This window comes from Carcharhinus amblyrhynchos, chromosome 1 (assembly GCF_965287045.1).
Source record: "Carcharhinus amblyrhynchos chromosome 1, sCarAmb.v2.hapA, whole genome shotgun sequence".
In the NCBI taxonomy this organism is placed as follows: domain Eukaryota; kingdom Metazoa; phylum Chordata; class Chondrichthyes; order Carcharhiniformes; family Carcharhinidae; genus Carcharhinus; species Carcharhinus amblyrhynchos.
The window spans coordinates 86788500-86812220 of record NC_137324.1 but is presented as its reverse complement, the minus strand read 5'-3'; the positions used below and the strand labels follow the sequence as shown (position 1 = coordinate 86812220).

General features: G+C 39.1%; 1 protein-coding gene across 14 annotated transcripts in view; it reads right to left on the bottom strand.

The window, feature by feature from the left end:
• Window positions 1–4273: 4273 nt before the first annotated feature.
• The window catches only part of LOC145342742 (amyloid beta precursor protein binding family B member 2-like), a 338577-nt gene continuing 319129 nt past the window's right edge, over window positions 4274–23721 (bottom strand). For 12 of the 14 annotated variants that reach the window (XM_080188284.1, XM_080188283.1, XM_080188302.1 and 9 more), the window contains 5 exons: window positions 17742–17829; window positions 15833–15916; window positions 14748–14863; window positions 14165–14344; window positions 4274–8742 (listed from right to left, as the gene is read on the bottom strand). In XM_080188284.1, coding sequence (XP_080044410.1) covers window positions 8575–8742; window positions 14165–14344; window positions 14748–14863; window positions 15833–15916; window positions 17742–17829 — 636 coding nt within the window. In that variant the 3' untranslated portion in view covers window positions 4274–8574. The remainder of the gene's footprint in view (window positions 8743–14164; window positions 14345–14747; window positions 14864–15832; window positions 15917–17741; window positions 17830–23721) is intronic. The other 2 variants (XM_080188293.1, XM_080188340.1) reach the window with 1 other exon arrangement.

Below are 23721 nucleotides of genomic sequence, written 5' to 3'. Positions count from 1 at the left end.
TCACTGTTCCCAGTTTTCCAATGTTGTGATTCAAAATCCTCATCTTCGCGTTCAAATCCCTTCAGTGCCTCGTCCCCTCCCTATTTCTAACATTCTTAAAACCACCAAGAACATTGCATTCTTCCAGCTCTGGCTTCCTGTATTCTGAAATCCCATTGCCCCACAATTGTTGGCTGTATATATGGATTTTAGTAAGGCGTTTGATAAGGTTCACCATGGTAGGCTTCTGCAGAAAATGCAGATGTATGGGATTGAGGGTAATCTACGAAATTGGATCAGGAATTGGCTAGCAGATAGGAGACAGAGGGTGGTGGTTGATGGTAAATATTCGTCATGGAGTTCAGTTACGAGTGGTGTGCCTCAGGGATCTGTTTTGGGGCCACTGCTGTTTGTAATTTTTATTAATGATCTGGATGAGGGTATAGTTGGGTGGATTAGTAAATTTGCTGATGACACCAAAGTCGGAGGTGTGGTAGATTGTGAGGAAGGGTGTCATAGTTTGCAGGGAGACTTAGACAGGTTGCAGAGCTGGGCCGAGAGGTGGCGGATGGAGTTTAATGCGGAGAAGTGTGAGGTAATTCACTTTGGTAGGAATGACAGATATGTCGAGTATAGGGCTAACGGGAGGACTCTGAATAGTGTGGATGAACAGAGGGATCTGGGTGTATGTGTACATAGATCCATGAAAGTAGGGAATCAAGTAGATAAGGTTGTGAAGAAGGCATACGGTGTCTTGGCGTTTATTGGTAGGGGGATTGAATTTAGGAGTCGCAGCATCATGTTGCAACTGTACACAACTCTGGTGCGGCCGCACTTGGAGTATTGTGTGCAGTTCTGGTCCCCACATTATAGGAAGGATGTGGAGGCTTTGGAGAGGGTGCAGAGGAGGTTTACCAGGATGTTGCCTGGTATGGAGGGGAGGTCCTATGAGGAGAGACTGAGGGATTTGGGGTTGTTTTCGCTAGAAAGAAGGCGGCTAAGAGGGGATCTTATTGAAACATATAAGATGATTAGAGGTTTAGATAGGGTGGATAGTGATAGCCTTTTTCCTCGGATGGAGAAAGCTAGCACGAGGGGGCATGGCTTTAAATTAAGGGGTGGTAGTTATAGGACGGATGTCAGGGGTAGGTTCTTTACCCAGAGGGTGGTGAGGGATTGGAATGCCCTGCCTGCTGCAGTTGTAAATGCGCCTAGTTTGGGGGCGTTTAAGAGATCCGTGGATAGGTTTATGGACGAGAAGGGATTGGTTTAGGTTAGAGGGTCATTGTTTTTTAACTGGTCGGCGCAACATCGTGGGCCGAAGGGCCTGTTCTGCGCTGTAATGTTCTATGTATACCTTCAATCATCTAGACCCTAAGATTAGGAATTCTTTCCCTGCACATCTCCATCTTTTTCTCCTTTGCCCACTTAAGAGCAAATTTTCTCTTTCATAACTTAATATTTTCTTTCCTGATTTAATAATGCTTCTGTGGAAAAACCTTGGACTTTCTCCTATATTAGAAACATTATACGGATGCTAATTGTTGATGTAGTGTAAAAAAACTCAACAGTGACGTAATGACGCTAAACAAATCCAAGTCCTGCTTCAAAGCACTTTGACTCACCTATAAGAATTATCACAGAATGTGCTTCCAGGATTGTTTCTTACCTTCTCTGAGTTTCAGTGCAGGTCCACAGTCCATGTCATAGAATCAGACTCATGCCAGTGCACGCGCCTTTGATCTTCGGGTAAGCGAACTCCAAAGTGGCCTTTAAGACACAGGACAATGCAGAATCATCCAGCAGAAGACGGTCTCAACTGGCATCTTGGGTTCATGTCACACTACCTGTAACCCCCACAACTTGCCTGGGCTTGCAAAATCTTATTAACTGTCCTGGCTTGAGACAATTCACACCTGTTTAACCTGTGCTTAACCCTCTCTCCACTTGCATTGTCTGCATCTCTAATCTGGAACTTTCAAGCGGTTATTGGATAGGCACATGGAACACACCAGAACGAGAGGGAGTAGGATAGCTTGATCTTGGTTTTGAACAAAGCTCAGCACAACATCAAGGGCCAAAGGGTCTGTACTGTTCTATGTTCTATCTGTAAAGTCTTGATTATCTGTTAAGACTCACATTCCATCCAATATCTCATAATTGAGTCTATGCCTGTATATGCCCTGTTTGTGAACCCAACTCTCCACTCACCTGATGAAGGGGCAGCACTCTGAAAGCTTGTGCTACAAAATAAACCTATTGGACTTTAACCTGGTGTTGTGGGTCTTCTTACTGTGCCTATCCCAGTCCAATGCCGGCATCTCCACATCATGACCACAGAAGTAAAGGGGGAGTGATGTTATATATTTAAGTGGTTGCAGATTGTTTCAAGATCTAATTACATGTTTTGATGATGATGGCATTAGAGTGTTGGAATGGCTGCTAAGTTACTTTCAGTTTGTACAGGCATGACCTCCTAGAATAGATGTGTTGTTGCTTGTTTGAATCCAAGTGTGCAAACCACAACTTTTCCTTTTAGTTAAAACCCACAACTTCTAACATAGGTAATTACAGATGAGCAGGGCATTTCCTGCATGACGCAGTAGAATTCTTGACTTGCCCCTAGTTACTCCACAGTACTATATGCAAGCATAGAAGTTAGTGGGGTTAAAGGGACAGTGGTTGCGTGGATAAGAAATTGGCTAAGGGACAGAAAGCTGAGACTGGTAGTGAAAATTTGTATGTCAGATTGAAAAGTGCAAAGTGTGCAAGGATATTTCCCCAGAGACCAATCTTGGGACCACTGTTTTAGATGTATATCAACAATCTGGACTTGAATGTACACAACATAATTTCAAAGTTTGTAGGCATCATTAAACTAGGAAACGCAGTAAACTTTGAGCAGGATATTAAACAGACTTCAGGAGAAAACAGACTGATGAAATGATCAGGCACATGGGAGAAGAAATTTAATGAAGTGTGAAGTTATTCATTTTGGTTGGAAGAAGAAGGAAGAAGTATAAAAACTAAATGATACAATTTTAAAGGGAATGCAATAATAGAGACCTGGGAATGACACCAGGCATTGGTTGCATGTTTTTATAACAGTCTATGAGCAGAAATACATGACTCCTGGAAGTCATATCAACAACCAAAAGTGCCAGTGACTGTCAATATAAGGAGCATTTCTTTGCTGTGTGATTAGTGTATCAAGACTGACAAGGCAGCTCCAAAGTAGAACTCTGTCCCAGTGATCTATAATGTCAATTGGCCACTATGTAAAATGGTAGAGTAGGAATAACTTTGAGTAACTTTAGATCCGGCTGAACAATTAAAACTCTTAAAAAAAAAGACCCTTGTCCAAGCAGTAGCCAATGGCTTTGCAATGGATTTTAGTGGTGCCACTTCTGCCACTTTTACTACAGCATACCCGTGTCATGTTCATACAATTATTCAGCACGCGGACAGATATTTTCTTCCTTCTTGCCACACTTAGCACTATCCATTACAATGGAAGATATAGTCCTGTACAAATTACTGTTCTGAAAGCAGTTAATAAAGTTGCAGAAGGACAGACTGAAATAACAATGGAAATTCTATCTCCAGCTCAATATGCAGCCCCTGCATACTACTTCATGATTGAATATGGATGATTGAGGGTGCACCATTCCCTTCACTGTGGTGCAGCACTTACAAATAATTCATTATATTATGATGGCTCTTAATAAAGTTAATAGATATGACTTGTCCAGTTCTTTTTCAATCAATTATACTGGATGAACTAAGAACTTAATGCAACATCCAGGGTCCAAAATTGATTTCAGCAGAAATGAAAATAACAGGCAGCTAATTTATAACAACAGTAGCTTTAACCCAGGCAAAGTTAAAAATGTGCCCATGATAAGAAAATTCACAACATACGAACTTACTTTTCAGTGCATCACTCCCAGACTCACTCATTAATCTTCAAACATCACTACATTTTTGTTGATGCTGAAATATACAAAATTCTTCAAGACTGTAAGTTTTGGAATAGACTATACTTTATATTTTTGATGCAAGTACACAACTTTCAAAGAAGTAAACACAATGGGATATAGTTCTTTGAAATGAATAATGTATAAACTAGTAAACATTCATGAAATTTATATTTCCATAACTTATTTTTGGCTCCAGGCCGGTGCAGATTGCAGACCATGACTCCTGAAAGTCATACTCATCACAAAAAATGCAGCTGACTCTCAATATGTGGATTTTTTTTGTTGTGTGATCAGTTGTGAGATGAGAGGCAGAGTTAAATATAATGTTTATGCAGTTTATTCTCACAATGGATTACATTTACAGGTGTAAAATCAGTGGGAAGCAGAAGAGAACAGCTATTTTGCTGTAAACAGCTGCTTAACAGCCCACTTTACAGCTCTAACATAGATCGTTTTCCATAGCAATAAGTGTACATAGTTATAAGGATTAAAATAAAAGATAAAATATTAGAGGCCTCCCTGAGCTGGCACTGCTCAGACTTTAAATGCAACACAATTTAAGATGATGAAACAGGTTGGAGGGCTGTTTAATATCAAACAGATATAACAAATATTAATCTGCAGTTTCAACAGAAGTCATATCAACCAAGTAATAACTGTTGGAATGTAGAATGCCAATCACTTTAACAAGGAGTTCCAAATGGAGAGGGAAAAACATACCTTACGCTTGCTCAAGTAGTCGTACAGTGCACTGACACTGCATTATACACAGGACTTGGAAACCAAGTCAATTAAATGGGTTCTCACTGCCCTTTGAGTTTGTAAAAGCAGGCTATCCAATGATCTCAATAGTAAGGACATCCTGTCCTTTCAATGAAATGCACTTATTCATTATGGCAACACCATCAGAGCTTCTTTTGGGTGCAACAGAAAGCAAGAACTCCAAACAGTCATGGTTCAGATTGTGTCTCTGCTTGTATGTAGTGAGTATCTGCTCTAAGAATATCGGATTTGGTAGGATAGCAGTCGCTATAATTTTAAGACTGTTGCTGCTACTGACCACAATGTAATTTCAAGAAGGATACAATGAACTCTGTGGCCCAAGATTGCTCATCAGTAATGAACTTTGGTAAGTGTCCAATTACACTTAGAAGCGACTACATTAAGCAAAGTATCAAAGACGTATTTCAAATCAGTTTGCAATTTAAGAATGTCTTTTTTTTCCAATATCATCTTTGGAATATAAGGGCTGAATCTGCCATCCTGCAGTCTCAATCAACAACAGCAAAATATCCTGCTAGGAAAACAAGGCTGGAAACAACAAAGTGTGTTGATTCTTTGTCCCACATGCGCTGAAATACAATGCTTCTGGTTAAAGCAAGGGATAATTGAATCAGCCTTATATTGCTTATAGTCATTTACCTCTAATGAGCAAGGTATTGAAAGGCAAAGGGTGAGTTGAATGAAAAGAAACTGTTACCTCCTACAAGATCTTAAAAAGGGATATCCTCAAAATCCATGACTACATTCCACATTATTTACCTGGTTTCAATGAGAAAGTTTACATGTGGTGTAACAGGCACAAATACCAGAATAGTGAACATCAGTTATTGTACACATGAATAGCTGAAATTATTTTTGAAGCTACAGGGTTCCTGCATAATAATACCCCAAAGCAACAGACTTTAACCAGTTGATAATTTCTACAGGTATTTAGACCAACAAGTAAAAGGGGTATCGTTGGGAAGCACAAAAGGATGCATGAATGACAGTCTAACTAGTAGACTCCTGATACTGACTTCAATACCTACAATTATCATAAACAAAATCTGCTTTAAACTAGCTTTGTTCCTGTGTCACAACAGTACTTTGGCTCATTGTAGTGAAAGAATAAGAAAAATTTAAAAATTAACTTACGTCAGTCTATAGTATTTAAAGATTAATTAATGTTAGCTGCAATGTGAAAACTGACAGTTGAATGTAATACAACTTAATTAGGAGAAATATTTCAATATAAAATACAATAAATAAAATAAAAAATATTTTCATTAATATGTTTTTGTTTTAAAAGTTCACTTGCTGTCTTGCTTAAAGTAGCTATATGGCATGCAAAGCAGTGACACAGCAATTTGTCAAGAAAGCCACTGCTTGTAATGGATGCATAGATAATGTTTGTAATCTAGTTACAACCAGCTGGCCTACTTGTTAAAAAAATAAAAAGAACTGATATTCTTCTACAAGTCTTGTATTTATCATAACGAAAAGAAAAAAACTGGCTTAGGTAATGGCCATTTTACCAAATGACAAGAAAAAATCCTCCAAAGACAAATTTGGTCAAATCTAACCTGCATTTTTTTTAAAAACACAGACCTGGATTTGCTGCAGTGCTCATCACTTTTAATATTTCGGCAAAGCATTGCACAAATTTTCATGGCCTCTGACACAACTTTCCTTTATTTGCTAATAATCTGCAGCTTCTCTTAGCATATCTGCAGCTTGCAAAATTGATGCAATTATACTGGTACCAGTGACAATTCCCCTCTCCCATCAATAAAATGCAAGTAGAATTTTAATGTTAAATTTGATGTTTCTCTTAACTACTCTTGGAAATCAGTGAAATATTTAAGTTGTGTTCAGATGCATCATGAAATTAGAGAAAGCAAACATTAGGGTTAACTGATTTTGAAGTCAGACAAAACCTTTTGGTGCACATTTAAAACAGGAAGTAAGACAGATTTCTTAAACAGCATTGCTACAGATAAGGGCATCATTACCTGTTGCCATTCTGAGAGGTAAATAATTGTTAAGTAAAATCCGTAATATTAGCATTTTGGGGTTATTCACCCTGTCACTTACTAATTATGTACGTGTTCACAAGCCCCACTTATAAGAAATCTTCATCCCCTACTGCTGCTGCTGCCACCGATCTCCACGTAATCTCCATAATGTGGGTACTATACTGTTAGTGGTTTTGTCAGCTGAGCTCTATCTGCTCTGATTCATCTACATACCTCCAGTTCATTAGATGAATTATGGCAGAAATTTATCACTTTCCCCTTCTTGGTTTTAACTTGTAATTTTCTTACTCAATTAGCTTCAATTTTCAACCCAGAACCATCTCCTACATCTGAAGCAAAGAATGGAAAGAGAAATTTAACGTTGTTTACTTTCGTAAACAACAAAAAAGCACCCCTCAAATGTTTATGTTGAACTTTAAAAAAAACAAGCCATTTTAAAGTTAAGTTGCTCATTAGAGCAATTGAAATGTGGGCATTCCAACTTCCCTTGTTCTGTGAGCTGAATGCTTTAAAAAAGGCATTAATTCATAACCCCATTAAGGTATCCTGGACATGGTCTCTTCCCTTACCCCTATCCCTTCATGTTCCCTCTGTGTCAAAGCATGAGAAAACTACTGGCATCTTGATTATACAGTGCAGCTAGACAAAAATCAACCATGGTGGATGAGGTTCTCTGGCCTCCCCTCAGCGTTTTTCTTGGTGGCAGGAGGCAGTGTCCCATTTGCTAGTAGTGAGATCCTCTGGTCCCACCACTGTCAATGAGAATTGCCAGTGTAGCCCCCCCCCTTGCCGCTGGGAAACCCACAGTACAGGATGCGCCACTGGTGGGACCAGAGAATCCCGCTAGTGTGAATGACCAGAGAATTCTGACCAGTATTTAACACAAATAACTAACAATCCACTACACAATGGGAAGAAGTACTCCCAAGTATTATTGGCATTTTTCCAAATGACACTGCATCAAGCAGCAATGCAGATTTCACCAACGAATGGTCCAAGCAGCAAAGAATACATACTAAACACAATTTCTGATTGTTAAAAATGTAAAGATTTAGATGATGAAAAATAACTAAAGATTAAACTTTTTGTTGTTTTCTAAAAAAAATTCATAGGACTTAATAAATTTATGGCTTTATGGCTACTTATTGTTCTATGCTACAGGGAAAATGTACATCTTGTGGCTAGGACAATGATTATGAAATGAGCTTATGAAAGCTGACAAAACTGGTGAGCTGCATGACTATGTTTCAACATTAGTTCAAGTTGTTTTAATTAGTACTTCCTTCGCAGATAGCAAACAGCAGAGCAACAGGGAATCACTCTTGATCACCTTATAAGTCGGGTACACATGATTACACAACTGCAATGGCCAAAAGGATACTACTGACTGAAAGGAAACAGTTCTATTATAGTCTAAACACCACTATGTTACACCAGTGTTAGTGACAGAATAAGTGCACTAGTAAATACTTCTGGTGTAAGGTTGATTGTGAGAATTCCAGCCTGAACGGACTGTGAGACAAGCTGCTTGGGAACCATTTAGTCCAGGGCTTATATAAATTCCAGACACTTTCCATCAGTTAGTGAATTCAAACGTTGATCGTTGATAGCAGAAAGTTATTCATGCGCCTCCCAACATGTCATGATGAAGAATGAGACAACATGCTCGTCTTACATTAAATTCGACAATAAACAATATATGTTGAAGACAAGAGGATCAGCATATATAACTTGAAGGCTCAACATCAGTATGGATCTTGTTGTTTTATCTCAGTTATTCCTAGACTAGTGTCTAAAGGGATCTTTCCAGATCCTCTTCATGGTGATTCAGATACTGGTCGCTTCTGTTTCAAAGTGTCAATGAGAGACAAAACTCCACGTTTTACACTGGTTGTGACACGCCTTGTCACAGAGTCTGTTGGAGGACCAGAAGAGCACATCCTTGGAGGAGGAGGTCTGGCAACTAAACACTTCTGATACCGAAGCTGCACAGAAAAAAGCCATTAAATAAAATTAATCTCAAGATAATTAGCCAGAAAGATGGAGGCTTCAGTGTAAAGAGTTCACAACCATTAAATAACTTCTCTGAAACATTAAATATGCCAAATTAACTTTTTCAATTTTAATTACTTAGGAAACAGCATGGCTGAATCTACTCCAGAAATCTCAAGATGTCAAGGACTAAGAATTGTCTCGCATGGAAATATTGCAGAAAATTGTCTCAGATACATACTTTTCAGTGTTATAACCTTGCTAGTTACATTCAAACATATTAGTTTAGAACAGGAGTAGGCCAATGCACTAAATACAGTTTGGGACACAGAATGTCAAGCTGGGATTTTGGTGAATAAGAGATTTTAATGGTTATTGCTTCTCTAAAGTCAAGTTTTTATTTACATTTAGCAATTAATTCAAATCACTTTAAAATTGTTAAAGTTAACAGGTAAGCTAAGTTTCTTTCCGGCTTAAACAGCGATAAACAAGCTTTCAGAGCAGCTGCAGCTAGTTAATTAGGGAGGTAGCTTAAACTGGTTTCTGAGCTTTAGCAGAGCTTGGCTCATCCTTGCTTCTCAGCAAGGGATATCTGAGCGTTGCTGGATCTACAACATATTGCTTGAGGCACTGTTTGTCAAGCTGAGAGTTTGATGAGTGAGGGAGTTCAGTGAAAAGAGAAGAATAAATTAATTTTTTTAAATGAACACAATAAAGATGGAGGAACCGGTGACATTGCCACCATGTCTGTAGCAAATGTCTGTGGCTTGAAGAGCTTAGGCTGAATCAAGCTGCAGACATTGTAAAGGATCAGGGAGGGGCAAGTTACCAATGCACCTCGTTTCAGAAGGAGGTCATATCCCCTCAGGTTAGTGTTGTCTGCTTTGGTCAGTGGTCAAGGTCAGGAAGGTGTTTCTGTGAGACAGGCATGTAAGGTGATTCATAAGGTAGGTATGGAGGTGATTCAAAAGATAGGTATGGAGGAGACTGAGCCTTTCAGCTGAGCAACAATTTCAAGGTTCTTGCAGCTTGTACGGACGCCAGTGAGGGCTGTAGTGTGGATGAACATGACACCATAGTAAAGGAATCCATCTGAGTGTGGGGGATGTTAAGAAGAATGTCGTGGTAGTATGGGACAGAATAGTCAAAAGAGTGGAAACAGTTCTCCACAGCTGAGAGCAAGAATCCAGAAGGCTGTGTTGTATTCAAAGGTCGGGGATATCTGCCGAGGGGTGGAGAGGAACTTGCAGTGGGAAGGGAAGGATCTAGTTGTCATGATCCATGTAGGTGCCAACAACATCGGTCAGACTAGGAAAGAGATCCTCCATAGGGAATATGAGGAGTCAGGCACTAAATTAACAAGCAGAACCTCAAACATAGCAACCTTTCAGATTATTATCTGAGCCACGTGTAAATTGGCTTAGGGTAAAAGTGATTAGAGTCATGGAGGTTTACAGCATGGGAACAAGCCCTTTGGCCCAACTTGTCCATGCTGTCCTTTTTTTTAAAACCCCTAAACTAATCCCAATTGCCTGCATTTGGCCCATATTCCTCTATATCCATCTTACACATGTAACTGTCTAAATGCTTTTTAAAAGACAAAATTGTATCTGCTTCTACTACTACCTCTGGTAGCTTGTACCAGACACTCACCACTCTGTGAGAAAAAGTTGCCCCTCTGCACCCTTTTGTATCTCTCCCCTCTCACCTTAAATCTATGCCCTCTAGTTTTAGACTCCCCTACATTTGGGAAAATATATTGACTATCTAGCTGATCTGTGCCCTTCATTATTTTATAGACCTCTATAAGATCACCCCTCAGTCTTCTATGCTCCAGAGGAAGAAGTCCCAATCTATCCAGCCTCTCCTTATACCTCAAACCATCAAGTCCTGGTAGCGTTCTAGTAAATCTTTTCTGCACTCTTTCTAGTTTAATAATATCCTTTCTATAATAGGATGACCAGAACTGTATACAGTTAGAGATGAATGAGATTAGAGAGACAAATGCGTGACTCAAAGATTGGTGTGGTAGAAATGGGTTCCAATTAATGGGGCACCGGCACAGTACTGGGGAAAGTGGGAAATGTACCACCATGATGGACTATACCTGAACCATGCTGGAATCAGTGTTCTTGTGAGTTGTATAATTAGCAAAATAGAGGGCTTAAAACTAAATAGTTCAGTGGTGGGGGGTGCACGGAGAGATCACGTAGGGGCAGATTGAGTAAATTAAATTGAATAATAAGGAAGATCAAGGTAACAATTAAAATAATGATAATCTGAGTTTGACAGGAAGGGACTTGGATTGTAAACTGAAGAGTATGGCAGCTGATAGAATCAGAGCTCACATTGAAATTCACATGTGTAAACTGATAGCCATTAGATTGCTACAAGAAAAACAAAGCTGGGACCTTCATATCGAAGGAGGTTGAGACTTTAGAGAAGAACAGGAAGCTGGGGTAGTTCTGTTTGGTTGGAACTAAGTAACAGCAAAGAGCAGAAAACATTGGTCAGAGTTGTTCATATACCAATAAACAGCATTGGTAATGTAAATTACATTATAAAACATTAAATTAGAGGTGTGTCTAACAACAGGTGGTGGAGGCAAACTCGCTGGGGTCTTTTAAAAGACTTCTGGATGAGTATATGGGATTTAATGGGATTGGGGGTTATAGATAGGTCTATAGATTGGTAGGTGTTGATGTGATCGGCACAACTCGTGGGCCGAAGGGCCTGTTTGTGCTGTAGTGTTCTATGTTCTATGTAACAGCAATACAGTAATCGTGGGGCTTTCAATCTATTTATAAATTGGATAAACATGATTGGTACTAATTTTGTGGAGGACATATTCTTGGAATGGATGTAAGATGGCTTTCTAGAACAATACACATGGAGGAAGTGAATACAGAATGGGTTATTCTAGATCTAGTATTGTGCACTGAGAAACACAAATATCTTATTGTAAAGGCACCTTTAGGAAAGAGTAACCATAATATGACAGAACTCAGAAACTAGGTCCTAAGTTTAAACAAAAAAAACTGAAGATTTGAGGGGCAAAGTGGCTATGGTCCAATGAGAAACAACATTAAATGGGGCTCAAGTACTGATCCTTGTGGCACCCCCCACTAGTCACAGCCTGCCAACCTGAAAATAAACCATTTATTCTTATTTTCTGTTTTTTCTCCGTTATTCAGTTCTCATTCTTTGTCATTATGATTGTGAACAGGAATGATTAACATTTAATAAACTAATACATCGTTTGCAACAAAAATACATTCCTTCAATGCACAAAAGCCCAGAAAGTAGTGTACCAAATATGGTTAATGAAAGAAATCAAGGACTGTACAGGACCAAAGGAAGAGGGGATTGAAGGAAGAGGGACCCAAGAAAAGGTAAGCCTGAGAATTTGAAGCATTTTAAAATGCTGCAAACAATGACAAAGAAAATACTAATAAAGGGAAAATAGAATGAGTAAACCAGTGACACACAAAAACAGACTGCAAAAGCTTCCACAAGTACGTAAAAGAAAGAGATTAACAAAACTAATTACAAAACTAATTACAAACGGAATCAAGAGAATTTATAATAGGGAATTAGAAAATGGCAGAGAAACTATACAAATAGTTTTTGTCTGTCTTCACAGCGGAAAATACTAAAAACCTCCCAAATCTGGAGAACCGAGAAACTAGCCTAAACAAGGAACTTCAAAATTAATATCAGTAAAAAATAGTACTAGAGAAATTAATGGGACTTAAAGTAGATAAAGCCTCTGGACCTGATGATCTACATCTCAGAGTGTTGAAAGAGATGGCTGCAGTGCACTGGAGGTCATCATTCAGAATTCAATAAACTCTGGAACAGAACAGTTCCTGCAGACTTGAAAATGGCACAAGCGACCCCATTATTTAAGGACGTATTGAAAAAACAGGGAACTACAGATCTGTTACCCTGACATCAATAGTAGGGAAATTGCTCGAATCTATTATAAAGGAAGTGATAAACGGACACTTAGACAATCATGATCTGATTAGACACAGACAGCATGGATTTATAAAATGGAAATCATGTTTAACAAATCTGTTGGGAGTTTTTTTTTTAAAGAGGATGTAACTAGCAGAATAGATAACGGAGAACTGATGAATGTGGTATATTTAAATTTTCATTATGCTTTCAAATAAGATCCCAGGTAAGGTTGGTAAATAAAATTAGAGCATATGGGAGTGGGGGAAATATACTGGAAAGGAGTGAGAATTAATTAACCAACAGAAAACAGAAAGTAGGAATAAATGGTTCATTTTCAAGTTGGCAAGCTGTAACTAGTGAGAGGCTAAGTCAGTGGGCAAAAATTTGGCAGATAGATTACAATGTGGAAAAATGTGAGGTTAACCAGTCTGGTTGGACAAACAGAAATACAGAATTTTTCTCAAATGGTGAGAGGTTGGAAGGTGTTAAATGTCAGAGACATGGATGTTCTTGTTCACGAGTTACTGAAAGTTAACGTGCAGATACAGCAAGCAATTAAGACAAAGGTACATTGGCCTCTACTACATGAGGAGTTGAGTATAAGAGTAAAGATGTCTTACTGCAACTATATAGAGCCTTGTGAAGTTTTGGTCTCCTTACCCAAAGAAATATATAATTGCCATAGAGGGAGTACAACTAAGGTTCACCAAACTAATTCTTGGGATGGAGGAATTGTCCTATGAAAAAAGACTAAATAGACTGGAACTTTTTTTGGGGCTTTGGAAGAATGAGAGGATATCTTATTCAAACATTCAAAATTCAAATAAGGCTTGACAGGCTAGATGCAGGAAGAATGACATTTTCTCTTGTTGGAGATTCTAGAATCTCAGAAGGTAAGCCTTTAGGACTGAGATGAGAAGGAATTTCTTTACTCAGGGAGGATGGTGAAACCTGGACAATACAACACATTAAAACAGATTTTAATCACCAACTAAATTCTGTGCCCAGAAGGCAATAGAAGCTAGTTGTTGAGCATGTTTAAGACTGAGAGTGATGGATAGTGCAGGAAAATGGTACTGAGGTAGAAGATCAACCATGAACTCATTGAATGGTGGAGTGGGCTCAAAGGCCTATTCCTACTCTTATTCCTTTTGTCCTTTCTCAATCCTTTAAACTTTCTCTGCCATTCCATGGCTAATTGGAGTGTGGCTTAAACTCCACATTCTGCCTACCCCCAATAGGCTCCCTTGTTAGTCAAGAATCTATCTACATGTACCTTACTAAGCCTCCTACATCATCAAAGGTTCACACTCAAAAGAAAGAAATGTCTTCTCATCTGTGTCAAAAATGGGAGACCCCTTATTCTTAAGCTATGATTTAGAGGACATTGCAGCTTTCAAATATAGTTTAACAAGGTGCCCAACTATAGAATTATCTTCAGATGATACGCACCATGCATGCAGCCTGCACAGCCTCAGATACATTTCCTGCATTTGGTTCACACCAGAAGACGTGACACTCAAAACGTTGATTTCCTGTGTCCATAATAAAGGCAAAGGTATGGATATCTTTCCCCACTCCTATAAATGATAGGAAACGAACACGGCACTCCAACAAAACCTCATCTTCATCCTGCTCCAGGTGGGTGAAGAAAAATAAGAGCAACAGTTGTCATACAGATGACTGTGATGAGTTCATTTTTCATAATTTTAGACAAATGGAAACATTTTAATAATGCATGAAATTAAAACCTGGACAATACAGATTTTAATCACCAACTAAAAGGTATGAGAGACCAACTAAAAACTAATAACCACTCCAAAAGCCAGCAATCAGAGAATACCTTCAAATATTGGTGGGAAAGTCTCTCCTTTGATGGAAGCATGGTATTTTTGTCCTCTTTGATATATCTTTTAAATTATTATATGCTATTTAAAATTTATTTCAACTATATAAAAAAACTGACCAAATATTCCAAGGATGTTGCAGGAGAGAAAAGGAGGAATTCATTTACACAGGATCTTCCATTACTCACCTTCTGCCTTATCACAGTAACAGTGGCATCGGCAACATTCATAATAACAGATATCCAGTCTTCCTTGTTAGTCGTGGCCAGTAAGCTCTCAATTGCTCCATTCAGTATTTCGATACCTACCGATCACAGCAGAAAAGTGAAAGATTTATTAGTCAACATTCTTCAAATAAAAGGGGCTTATACTGGAACTTGGAGCTGAAAAACGAAATAGTGTTCGGAGTGGGGGTGAGAATTTTCAGTCAGGAAATCTGGAAGTAAAGGTTTCTTACATGCCCTGTTGTATGCAACATAGAACAACTTATAAAAATTGTCAACAGGTTTCTTGCCCAATAGTCAGCCTATCTGACAGAGCGGATAGCCGTCAGGCTAGGAAGCCAAACAAAAGTTTGCTTCACTCAAAGGGTAGTCAGTGAATGTATTCAAAAAAAGGGGTAGTTTTTAAAAAGATTTTAATGGCATCAACGTGTAGAGGGAGACAGTATAAATATGGCATTAAGATAGGCATGATCATATTGAATGGCAGAGCAGATTCGAAGGGCCAAATAGCTACTCTTGCTCCCAGTTTCTATATGCCAGCTAAGTGTAACATTGAGGGCAAAGTTGGGACAATACAGACATTGTGGAGAATTCTGGTTCCACGTATTAAAAGTCGAAAGTGGAATAAAATAGAAATGTGCAAACCATTTTTAAAAAAAATCCTGAGTTTGGATTGGTTTCCCACCCCCTGTCCCACCTCAGTTTAAGCATGAAATGAGTAGTTTAGGTTGAGTTGAAAACTTCAACATTTTTACTCATCTACCCATCTCCAACACACCCATTGTCGGGGGTTAAGCGCCCCTAATGTAAGTACATCTTTCATTATTTTTGTCTCGTTTTTAAAAATAGCAGTATTTCAGTTACTTTACACTTTGTAATTATTTGGAAATAACACATCAAATGGATATTAGAATGATTCTTATCCTTTAAAATTGTACAAGAAATTAGTGGAATATGGCGTTGAAGAAATATATCTAACATTTTGGCTTGTTTTTATTCGGAACAAAAACAATACGATGTTCAAATATTTTTAATTCATTATAATTTACCTAATGGTTTGGCCACAGGCAACACACCGAGGTACTGAACGTGAAACTTCTGTACAAGTTCCGTCTTTGGTGTTGGGAAATCTACTACAGAGCAGAAACAAATTTAGGCATGTCAAATTACTTTTCTCTTACTGCATGCATTAGTTAGTAATGTCCATTTTATTACATTGATACAACTTATAGGCACCAACCAGAATTCTTTGCTTGCATGCTCACCAACCCAAGATTCCTCCCATTAACTAAGATGGGCAGGAAATTCACAGGCAGTGGCAAAACCCTGACTACAAACTCAAAAAAGTACATGAAAATCTAAATTCTCAAAGGCAACATACTATTGGACCATTGTGAATGTAACAATTTTTCATGGTATTAATATAAAAATTGCAATAATATATTATAAAAGTTTCAAAATACTGAATTGCCTCCATTTATGGAGGTATATTAATTTGCAAAAAATATAGTTGTACCACCAATACTGTGACTGCATTACAAATATGATTCAATGCATCATAATGTTATGATGATAGGAGATTTTGTTATTGTATGTTCACAGATGGATCATTTTCTTGAGTCCATTAATGGTCTAATTATATTCTCAGTAAATCAGAATTACAGTTTATGTTAAAATGTTTTGAACTTTAATTTGTTCTATTCATTTTCAGGGTCAGCTGTTTGTTATTTTCTTGTTTATGTGACCAACACAATTAAGGTACATGAATAGGATGATCTAAAGATGAAAATAAAGTTAAGAGTCCAGTATTTATATAATCTCTCATGACTTCAGTATACTCCAACGCGCTTTAGAATCAAAAGTACAGTCAGTATTACAAATGTGGCACCCAATCAGCACACAGTCATAAACTGCAACAACATAAATGACCAGATAATTTGTTATGGTCACGTTTGTTGATTGAGGGATAAATATTTCCGCAAGAGACCAGGGAGAACACATCTTTTTATTCATTTGAGAGTTACGGGTGTTGCTTGCTAGTCAGTATTTATTGCCTATCCCTAGTTGCCAAAGGGCAGCTGAGAGTCAACCACATTGCTGTGACACTGGAGTCACATGTAGACCAGACCAGGTGTGGATGGCAGATTTCCTTCCCTAAAGGATGTCAGTGAACCAGATGGGTTTTTCCGATAATCGACAATGGTTTTGTGGTCATCAGTAGATCCTTAATTCCAGCTCATTTTTTAAATTCAAATTCCACCATCTGCTATAGCGTGATTCAAACACAGGTCCCCAGAACATTAACTGAGTTTCTGGATTAATTGTCTACCAATAGGGGCAGCATGGTGGCAAAGTGGTTAGCACTCTGCCTCATCACTCCAGGGACCTGGATTCAATTCCTGGCTTGGGTCACTATCTGTGTGAAGTTTGCACATTCTCTCTGTGTCTGCATGGCTTTCCTCCCATAGTCCAAAGATGTGTGGGTTAGGTGCATTGGCCATGCTAAATTGCCCCTTAATGTCCTGGGATGTGTAGGTTTGAGGGATTAGCCGCGTCTATATCTAGGGTTATAGGGATAGGGCCTAGGTGGGATTGTTGCCAGTGCAGACTTGATGGGCCAAATGGCCTCCTTCTGCACTGCAGGGTTTGTATAATTAGATGATAATACCACTAGGTTTCCACTTCCCCTTGCTCTTCTTTCAAATAGTGTTGTGGAATCTTTTGCAAACACTTCAGAAGGACAGGTTGGGCCTTTGTTTAACATATTTTACAGTACGTTCAGCAGAATAGCTCCCATGAGTACAGCAATGGACAGCCAGTCTAGGTTAGCCATTCAAATCTCTGTAGTGATCCCATAACTTGCTGATTCAGAGACCACAGTGCCATCAATGAACAATGGCTATTGTTGTAAAAAGCCACAATCTGATGAAATGGGCTAGTTGGTCAGAAAAATGTTACCTTGTAGAGGAACATCAAGATTCACATTGACTCGATCCTGAGAAATGCTGCAAGCCACAGCTTTGGCATTCCTACGTTCTGCCATAATCTGCAGAAAAGATGAACAGGTTATCAATCTAAATTGATGAAATACACTTCATGCACTGGCTCATACAGTATTAATCATTGTCAGTTAATCACCACTGGTGTTCAAGAATCTATCTTTGGTTCCATCCTATTTCTCATTAGCAAGGGGGAGCATGTCAACATCATCTGAAATCACAGCATCAGTTTACACATCCATACTGATGACACCAGCTTTATCCCATCACTACTTCCCTTGACCCGTCCACTATCTCTAAATTATCAGACAGCTTATGGGATGAATAGAAATTTCCCCCAATTAGAAACTGAGAAGAAACCCGCCACAAACTCCAGGCCCTAATCACTGACCCTGTCCCTTTACCAGGCAGCTGTCTGAAACTGAACCAGACTGTTCAGCTGTTCAAACTTGACTCCTGGATGAGCTTTCAACCACATTTCTGTACAGTCAGGTCTTCTCTGTTTTTTGCAGACACCTGGTTTCCTCCTTCATTTATTCCCGCTTTCGCTAAAATTTATTTGTTCATGGGATGTGGGTGTCACTGATTAGGCCTATCGTTAATTGACCTAGATGGTGGTGAGCTGCCTTGAACTGCTGCAGTCCACGTGGTGTAGATACACCAGTGCTATTAGGGAGGGAGTTCTGGAATTTTGACTCAATGACAGTGAAGGAATGATGATATAGTTCCAAGTCAGGATGGTGCGGGGTTTGGAGGGGAACTTGCAGGTGGTGATGCTTTCTTGCATTTGCTATCCTTGTCTTTCTAAGTAGCAGTGATTGCAGATTCAGAAGGTGCAATTAAAGGAGACATGGCGAGTTGCTGCAGTGCATATTGTAGATGGTACACTATTATTGAGAGTTTATCTCGAGCTTATTTGGCTTCTCACTCCAGATGCAATCTTACTGAAGGCTTTTGTTCCTAAACATTTATGTACATGCTAACTATTTACAAAGATTAAATAAAACCATGGCAGAGCTGGAGCAACTCTGAGATGCTTCACACTCATCTCCTCTCTGAGTGACACCACTGTGATGCAGCTCCTAACGCACAGATTCAGTAGCTATCCTTGGATTTAAACATTTACCCACAGTGCTACACCATTGAGCCACAGAACCTTAGAAACCCTACAGTGCAGAAAGAGGCCATTTGGCCATCGAGTCTGCACCGACCACAATCCCACCCAGGCCCTACCCCCATATCCCTACATATTTACCTGCTAATCCATCTAATCTACGCATCTCAGGACACCAAGGGGCAATTTTAGCAAGGCCAATCAACCTAACCTGCACATCTTTGGACTGTGGGAGGAAACCGGAGCACCTGAGGAAACCCAGGCAGACACAAGGAGAATGTGCAAACTCCACACAGACAGTGACCCAAGCTGGGAATCGAACCCAGGTCCCTGGAGCTGTGAAGCAGCAGCTCTAACCACTGTGCTACCGTGCTGCCTGTGTGGCACATACAGTGTTCCACACTAGTGTGGAAATAGTGAGTGTTTAATGGGGTGGCAAACAAGCAGACTTCTACATGGTAGATGGTGTCAAGTATCGTTAGTATCATTGGGACTGTTCTTATCCAGGCAACCGGAGAGTATAATCAGGAAAACGTCAGCAGGGCAATGCCATCTGAGCTTTTAAATAAAAAGCCTCAAGCTTTTACAAAATCGATGAGTTCACCACCATCAACATCTTTGGGAGTCACTACCAGCTAGAAGTTGAAATAACTCAATCGCAAGTGACAAATGACTCATCATTTAATCCTTCAAAGAACTCTCTCATGTACAAGAGTTAAGTGTGTGATTCTTTCAACATTTACCTAGATGGGTGCAGTCACAAAAGCAAAAAACGCAACATCATCCAAAGTTACCCTGATCCATTGCACTGCTGGTGGACTCCCATTCTCTTCATCTGAATATATTCTAGTCAAGAGATCCTCAACATTTGAGGCACAGCATTTACAGGAATGCACATCTATCTAAATAACAACTAGTCTCTTATATGTTTAATCAACAATGACTGGCCTGCATGTTGGAAAATAATCACAAGAAATTTTAAATTATTGAAAATGGCACAAAACACATATTTTTCAAAATATATTTTAAAAAATTAAAATTTAGATTGAGATACAATAGAAGTTTCACAGAAGAAAAAAAAGTTAATTCAAAACTTTTGAAAATGTATTTATTAGTGTCCTGGCTACTAAAAGTTTCAGCTTAACTTTTGGAGCATCCCTGAATACAAACAAGAGCAATGGATGGAAACTCCCAGGCATGATTAATGCGCCCTGGGCATATGGACAGTTTTGTGAGCGGGACAGGCTTCTAGTGCAATATTCTTACAACCGGTGCAAAGGATTGTGAAACGTGATTGGCACGGAATGCGATTTGTACTTAGAATTCCTCAATCCTTTGGACCGGATACACCAATATCAGGTGAATGCATAAATAAACTACTCAGTCAAGTGGAAAATCCAGGTCACTATCTGGGATTGGATAAATACATGGTATCAGGTTCGCTTTACAGACATGTTTTAAATTCAGATGAAAGTAATGTCTAGTTTCACAAAGGTAGATTAACAATCGACAATATATAAACCATACCCAAAACATCCACATGGGAAACTGTTAATCTCAAATGTGAACAGTATTGTAATATTGGTATCTTCAAACAAAAGAACACTGAACATACCACATCACTCAGCATTCACATTGACAACTTGTTCTAACCACTACAATCAATTACCTCCAAAAACCCAATTTAGTGACTGGAAAAATAGCAGATGTTTCATGATTTCATTTAGTGGCAATATCAACAAATTCTGACAAACTGCAGTGCAAGTCCATTAAATTTTGACACAATCAAATTACTTTGTTGGTTTAAACATTTAATCACTTTTAAAAATATCACAAGTTAACAGCAAAAATTAAAGCACAAACGTAGCAAGAAACTAAATTGTTTTAAAACATAAATCACACCAACACATTTATTGTACCAATTTACATGCTGACAGTTTAAGACAACAACTTGCATTTATGTAGAAAATTCAATTAGTAAAATATCCCAAGGTGCTTCACAGGAGTTGTATCAAACACAGTTTGACTCGAGCTACAGAAGGAAATATTGGGTCAGATGGCCGGAAATGTGGTAAAAGAACTAAGTTTTGAACATTTTAAAGCAGGAGAGAGACAGGCAGGGTGGTTTGGGTAGGGAATTCCAGAATTTAGGGCCAAATTGGCTGAAGGCATGGCTGTCAATGGTGAAACGATTAATATTTGAGATGCATAGCAGGACATAATTAGAGAGCACAGAATCTCTGAGGACTGTAAGGATTGAGGAGATCACAGAAATAAGGAGAGATGAGGCCACAGTGGAATTTGAAAACAAGGATGAAGATTTTAAAACTGAGTTGTAGTCAATTGGGAGCCAATATAGGCCATTGAGCACAAGGTGATGGGTAAGGAGGACTTGGTGCAAATTAGGATAAGGGCAATAGAGGTTTTGCATGAGCTCAGTTTATGGAGGGCTTGTGGGAAGCATGGTGAGAAAGGTTTTGAATAGTCAAGTAGAAGATAACAAATGAAGGTTTCAGCAGTCGATGAACTGAGGGAAGGCTGGAGAAGGACTCTTGCTTTTTTTTAATACATTGATAGGATGCAACTGGTGCTGGCTAGACCAGCATTCATTACTCATCTTTAGCTGCCCTTCAGAGCATGATGGTGAGTTAATTTCTTGAATACAACTGAGTCTAGCTAGGCCATTTTATACAGCAGTTAAAAATCAACCACATTATTGTAGATCTGAAGTCATATACAGGCAATACTAGCAGATTTCATTCCCTAGAGACATTATGACAATCTGGTCATTTCTAGTTTTTTATTCCAGATTCTATTTAATTAATTGAATTTAAATCCCTCCAGCTACCTTGTTGTGATTTGAACTCATGTCTCTAGATCATTAATGAATTCAGGCCTTTAGGTCACCAATCCAGGAACACATCCACTATGCTGCCCTATCATGTATAGAGGTGTAGGTAGGCCACTGTGGAAATGGAGAGAATATGGGGTTGAAATATCAGTTGTGTCAAATAGGATATCAAGGTTGGAAATAGTCTGGTTCAGCCTCATAATAGCCAGAGGGGGATGGAGTCAGTGGTGATATGCAGAAAAAATTGGCTATGTCACCCAAGGGTAGAGCATGTATGGAGGAATGACGAGAACACTAAGATTTCCAGATCGACACTACCGCGAGCACTAAGTGAGTTCAACCTTGCCCAACATGTGGGAGGGTGTTTTGAAATTTAACAGACTATCGACCTAAACTGCAAGGGGAGCAAAATGCAAGTTTAACCAGGTTGCCTCTTTTTACATGCAATATTATACATTATTATAAATTAGTTGGGGGTTGAGGGTCTGCAGTACCTAATCCATTTGAAAACAGGACATTCAACCAAAAAGGTTGGAGATTAAGAAAGAGAGTGTGTGTGAAGACTGAAGACAATGGCTTACATCTTCCCAATATTTAATTCCTTTATTCTTTCAAGGAATGTGGGCATTGCTGACAAGGCTGGCATTTGTTACCAATCCCTTGAACTGGATGGCTCTTTAGGCTATTTCAGAAGGTAGCTAAGAATCAAATCATATCGCCATGCATCTGGAATCAAATGTAGGCCTGACCAGGCAAGGGCGGCAGATTTTCTTCCCTAAAGGACATTAATGAACTAGATGGGTTTTTACAACAATTAATAATGATTGTTATGGTCAACATTACTGAGACGAGTTTTATATAGATTGGATTTAAACTCCCACTGGCTGCTGTGGTGAGCTTGTTCCCAAAGTATTAATCTGAGCCTTTGGATTACTAGTCCAGTGACATTACCATTACACTTGCTCAAGCAAAAATAGGACAAGACTTTCCCTGCGGATTTCGGAACCCACATCAGGTTCAAATTGAGGTCAGAAGCCCAACCATGTGGAAATAATCACTCTGTGATTTTCCCTGGAGCAGTTAATTAATGCTTAGAGGACAGATCGGAGACAGACAGACAGACTGAAGAGGTTAGAACCCCTCTCCTTGGAGTGGAGAGTGAGAAGAGATTTGATAGAGCTGCTCAGATCATGAGGGCTATGGACAGAGTAAATAAGGACAAACTGTTTCCCTTGTAAAAGGATCAGAAACAAGAGGGCACAGATTTAAATGATTTGCAAAAGAAGCATGTCAGAGGTGAAAAAAAACTCACGAGAATGCACTGCCTGGAAGTTTGGTGGAAGCAGGTTCAATCGAGGCATTCAAGAGGGCATTAGATGATTACTTGAATAGAAGAAAAGTGCAGGGGGATGGGGAAAAGGCAGAGGAATGACACTAAGTCCCAACATTCATTTGGAAAGTCAGTCCAGACACAAGGAGTTGAATGGCTTCTACCTGTGCCTCAACAATTTTGATTCTGTGACAGGCTTGCTGTCCAATTAAGGAGGGCAGGAAGGCAGGCTGTTAGTGGTAATATCAGTAGATTAGTAATTCAGGCTAATGATCTGGCAATCCAGGTTCAAATCCCTCTACAGAAATGGGAGGAATTTATAAATGTCACCTAGTTGTGGCTGACTGATTACAGTGATGGAGCTGAAATTCACTGGGGTCTCTCCATGCACGTTTGATTTCTGCCGACTGTGTTTCTCATTATTTATTTGTGTGCTTCTCATTCTTATTTTAAAATGGCCACCTGGCCTACTAGATAAGTCTTCAAAATGAATTGCTACGCCATCAAAAAATTTTGAAGCAGAAGGGCCAATCAGGTGTCTTTTAGCTTGAAAGCAGCAGTAAGTTGCAATGGAAGGTAACTTCTTTTAAGGTGCAAATTATTAAATGGTGTTTGCAGCCAGACTACCACTGAGGTAGGGAACA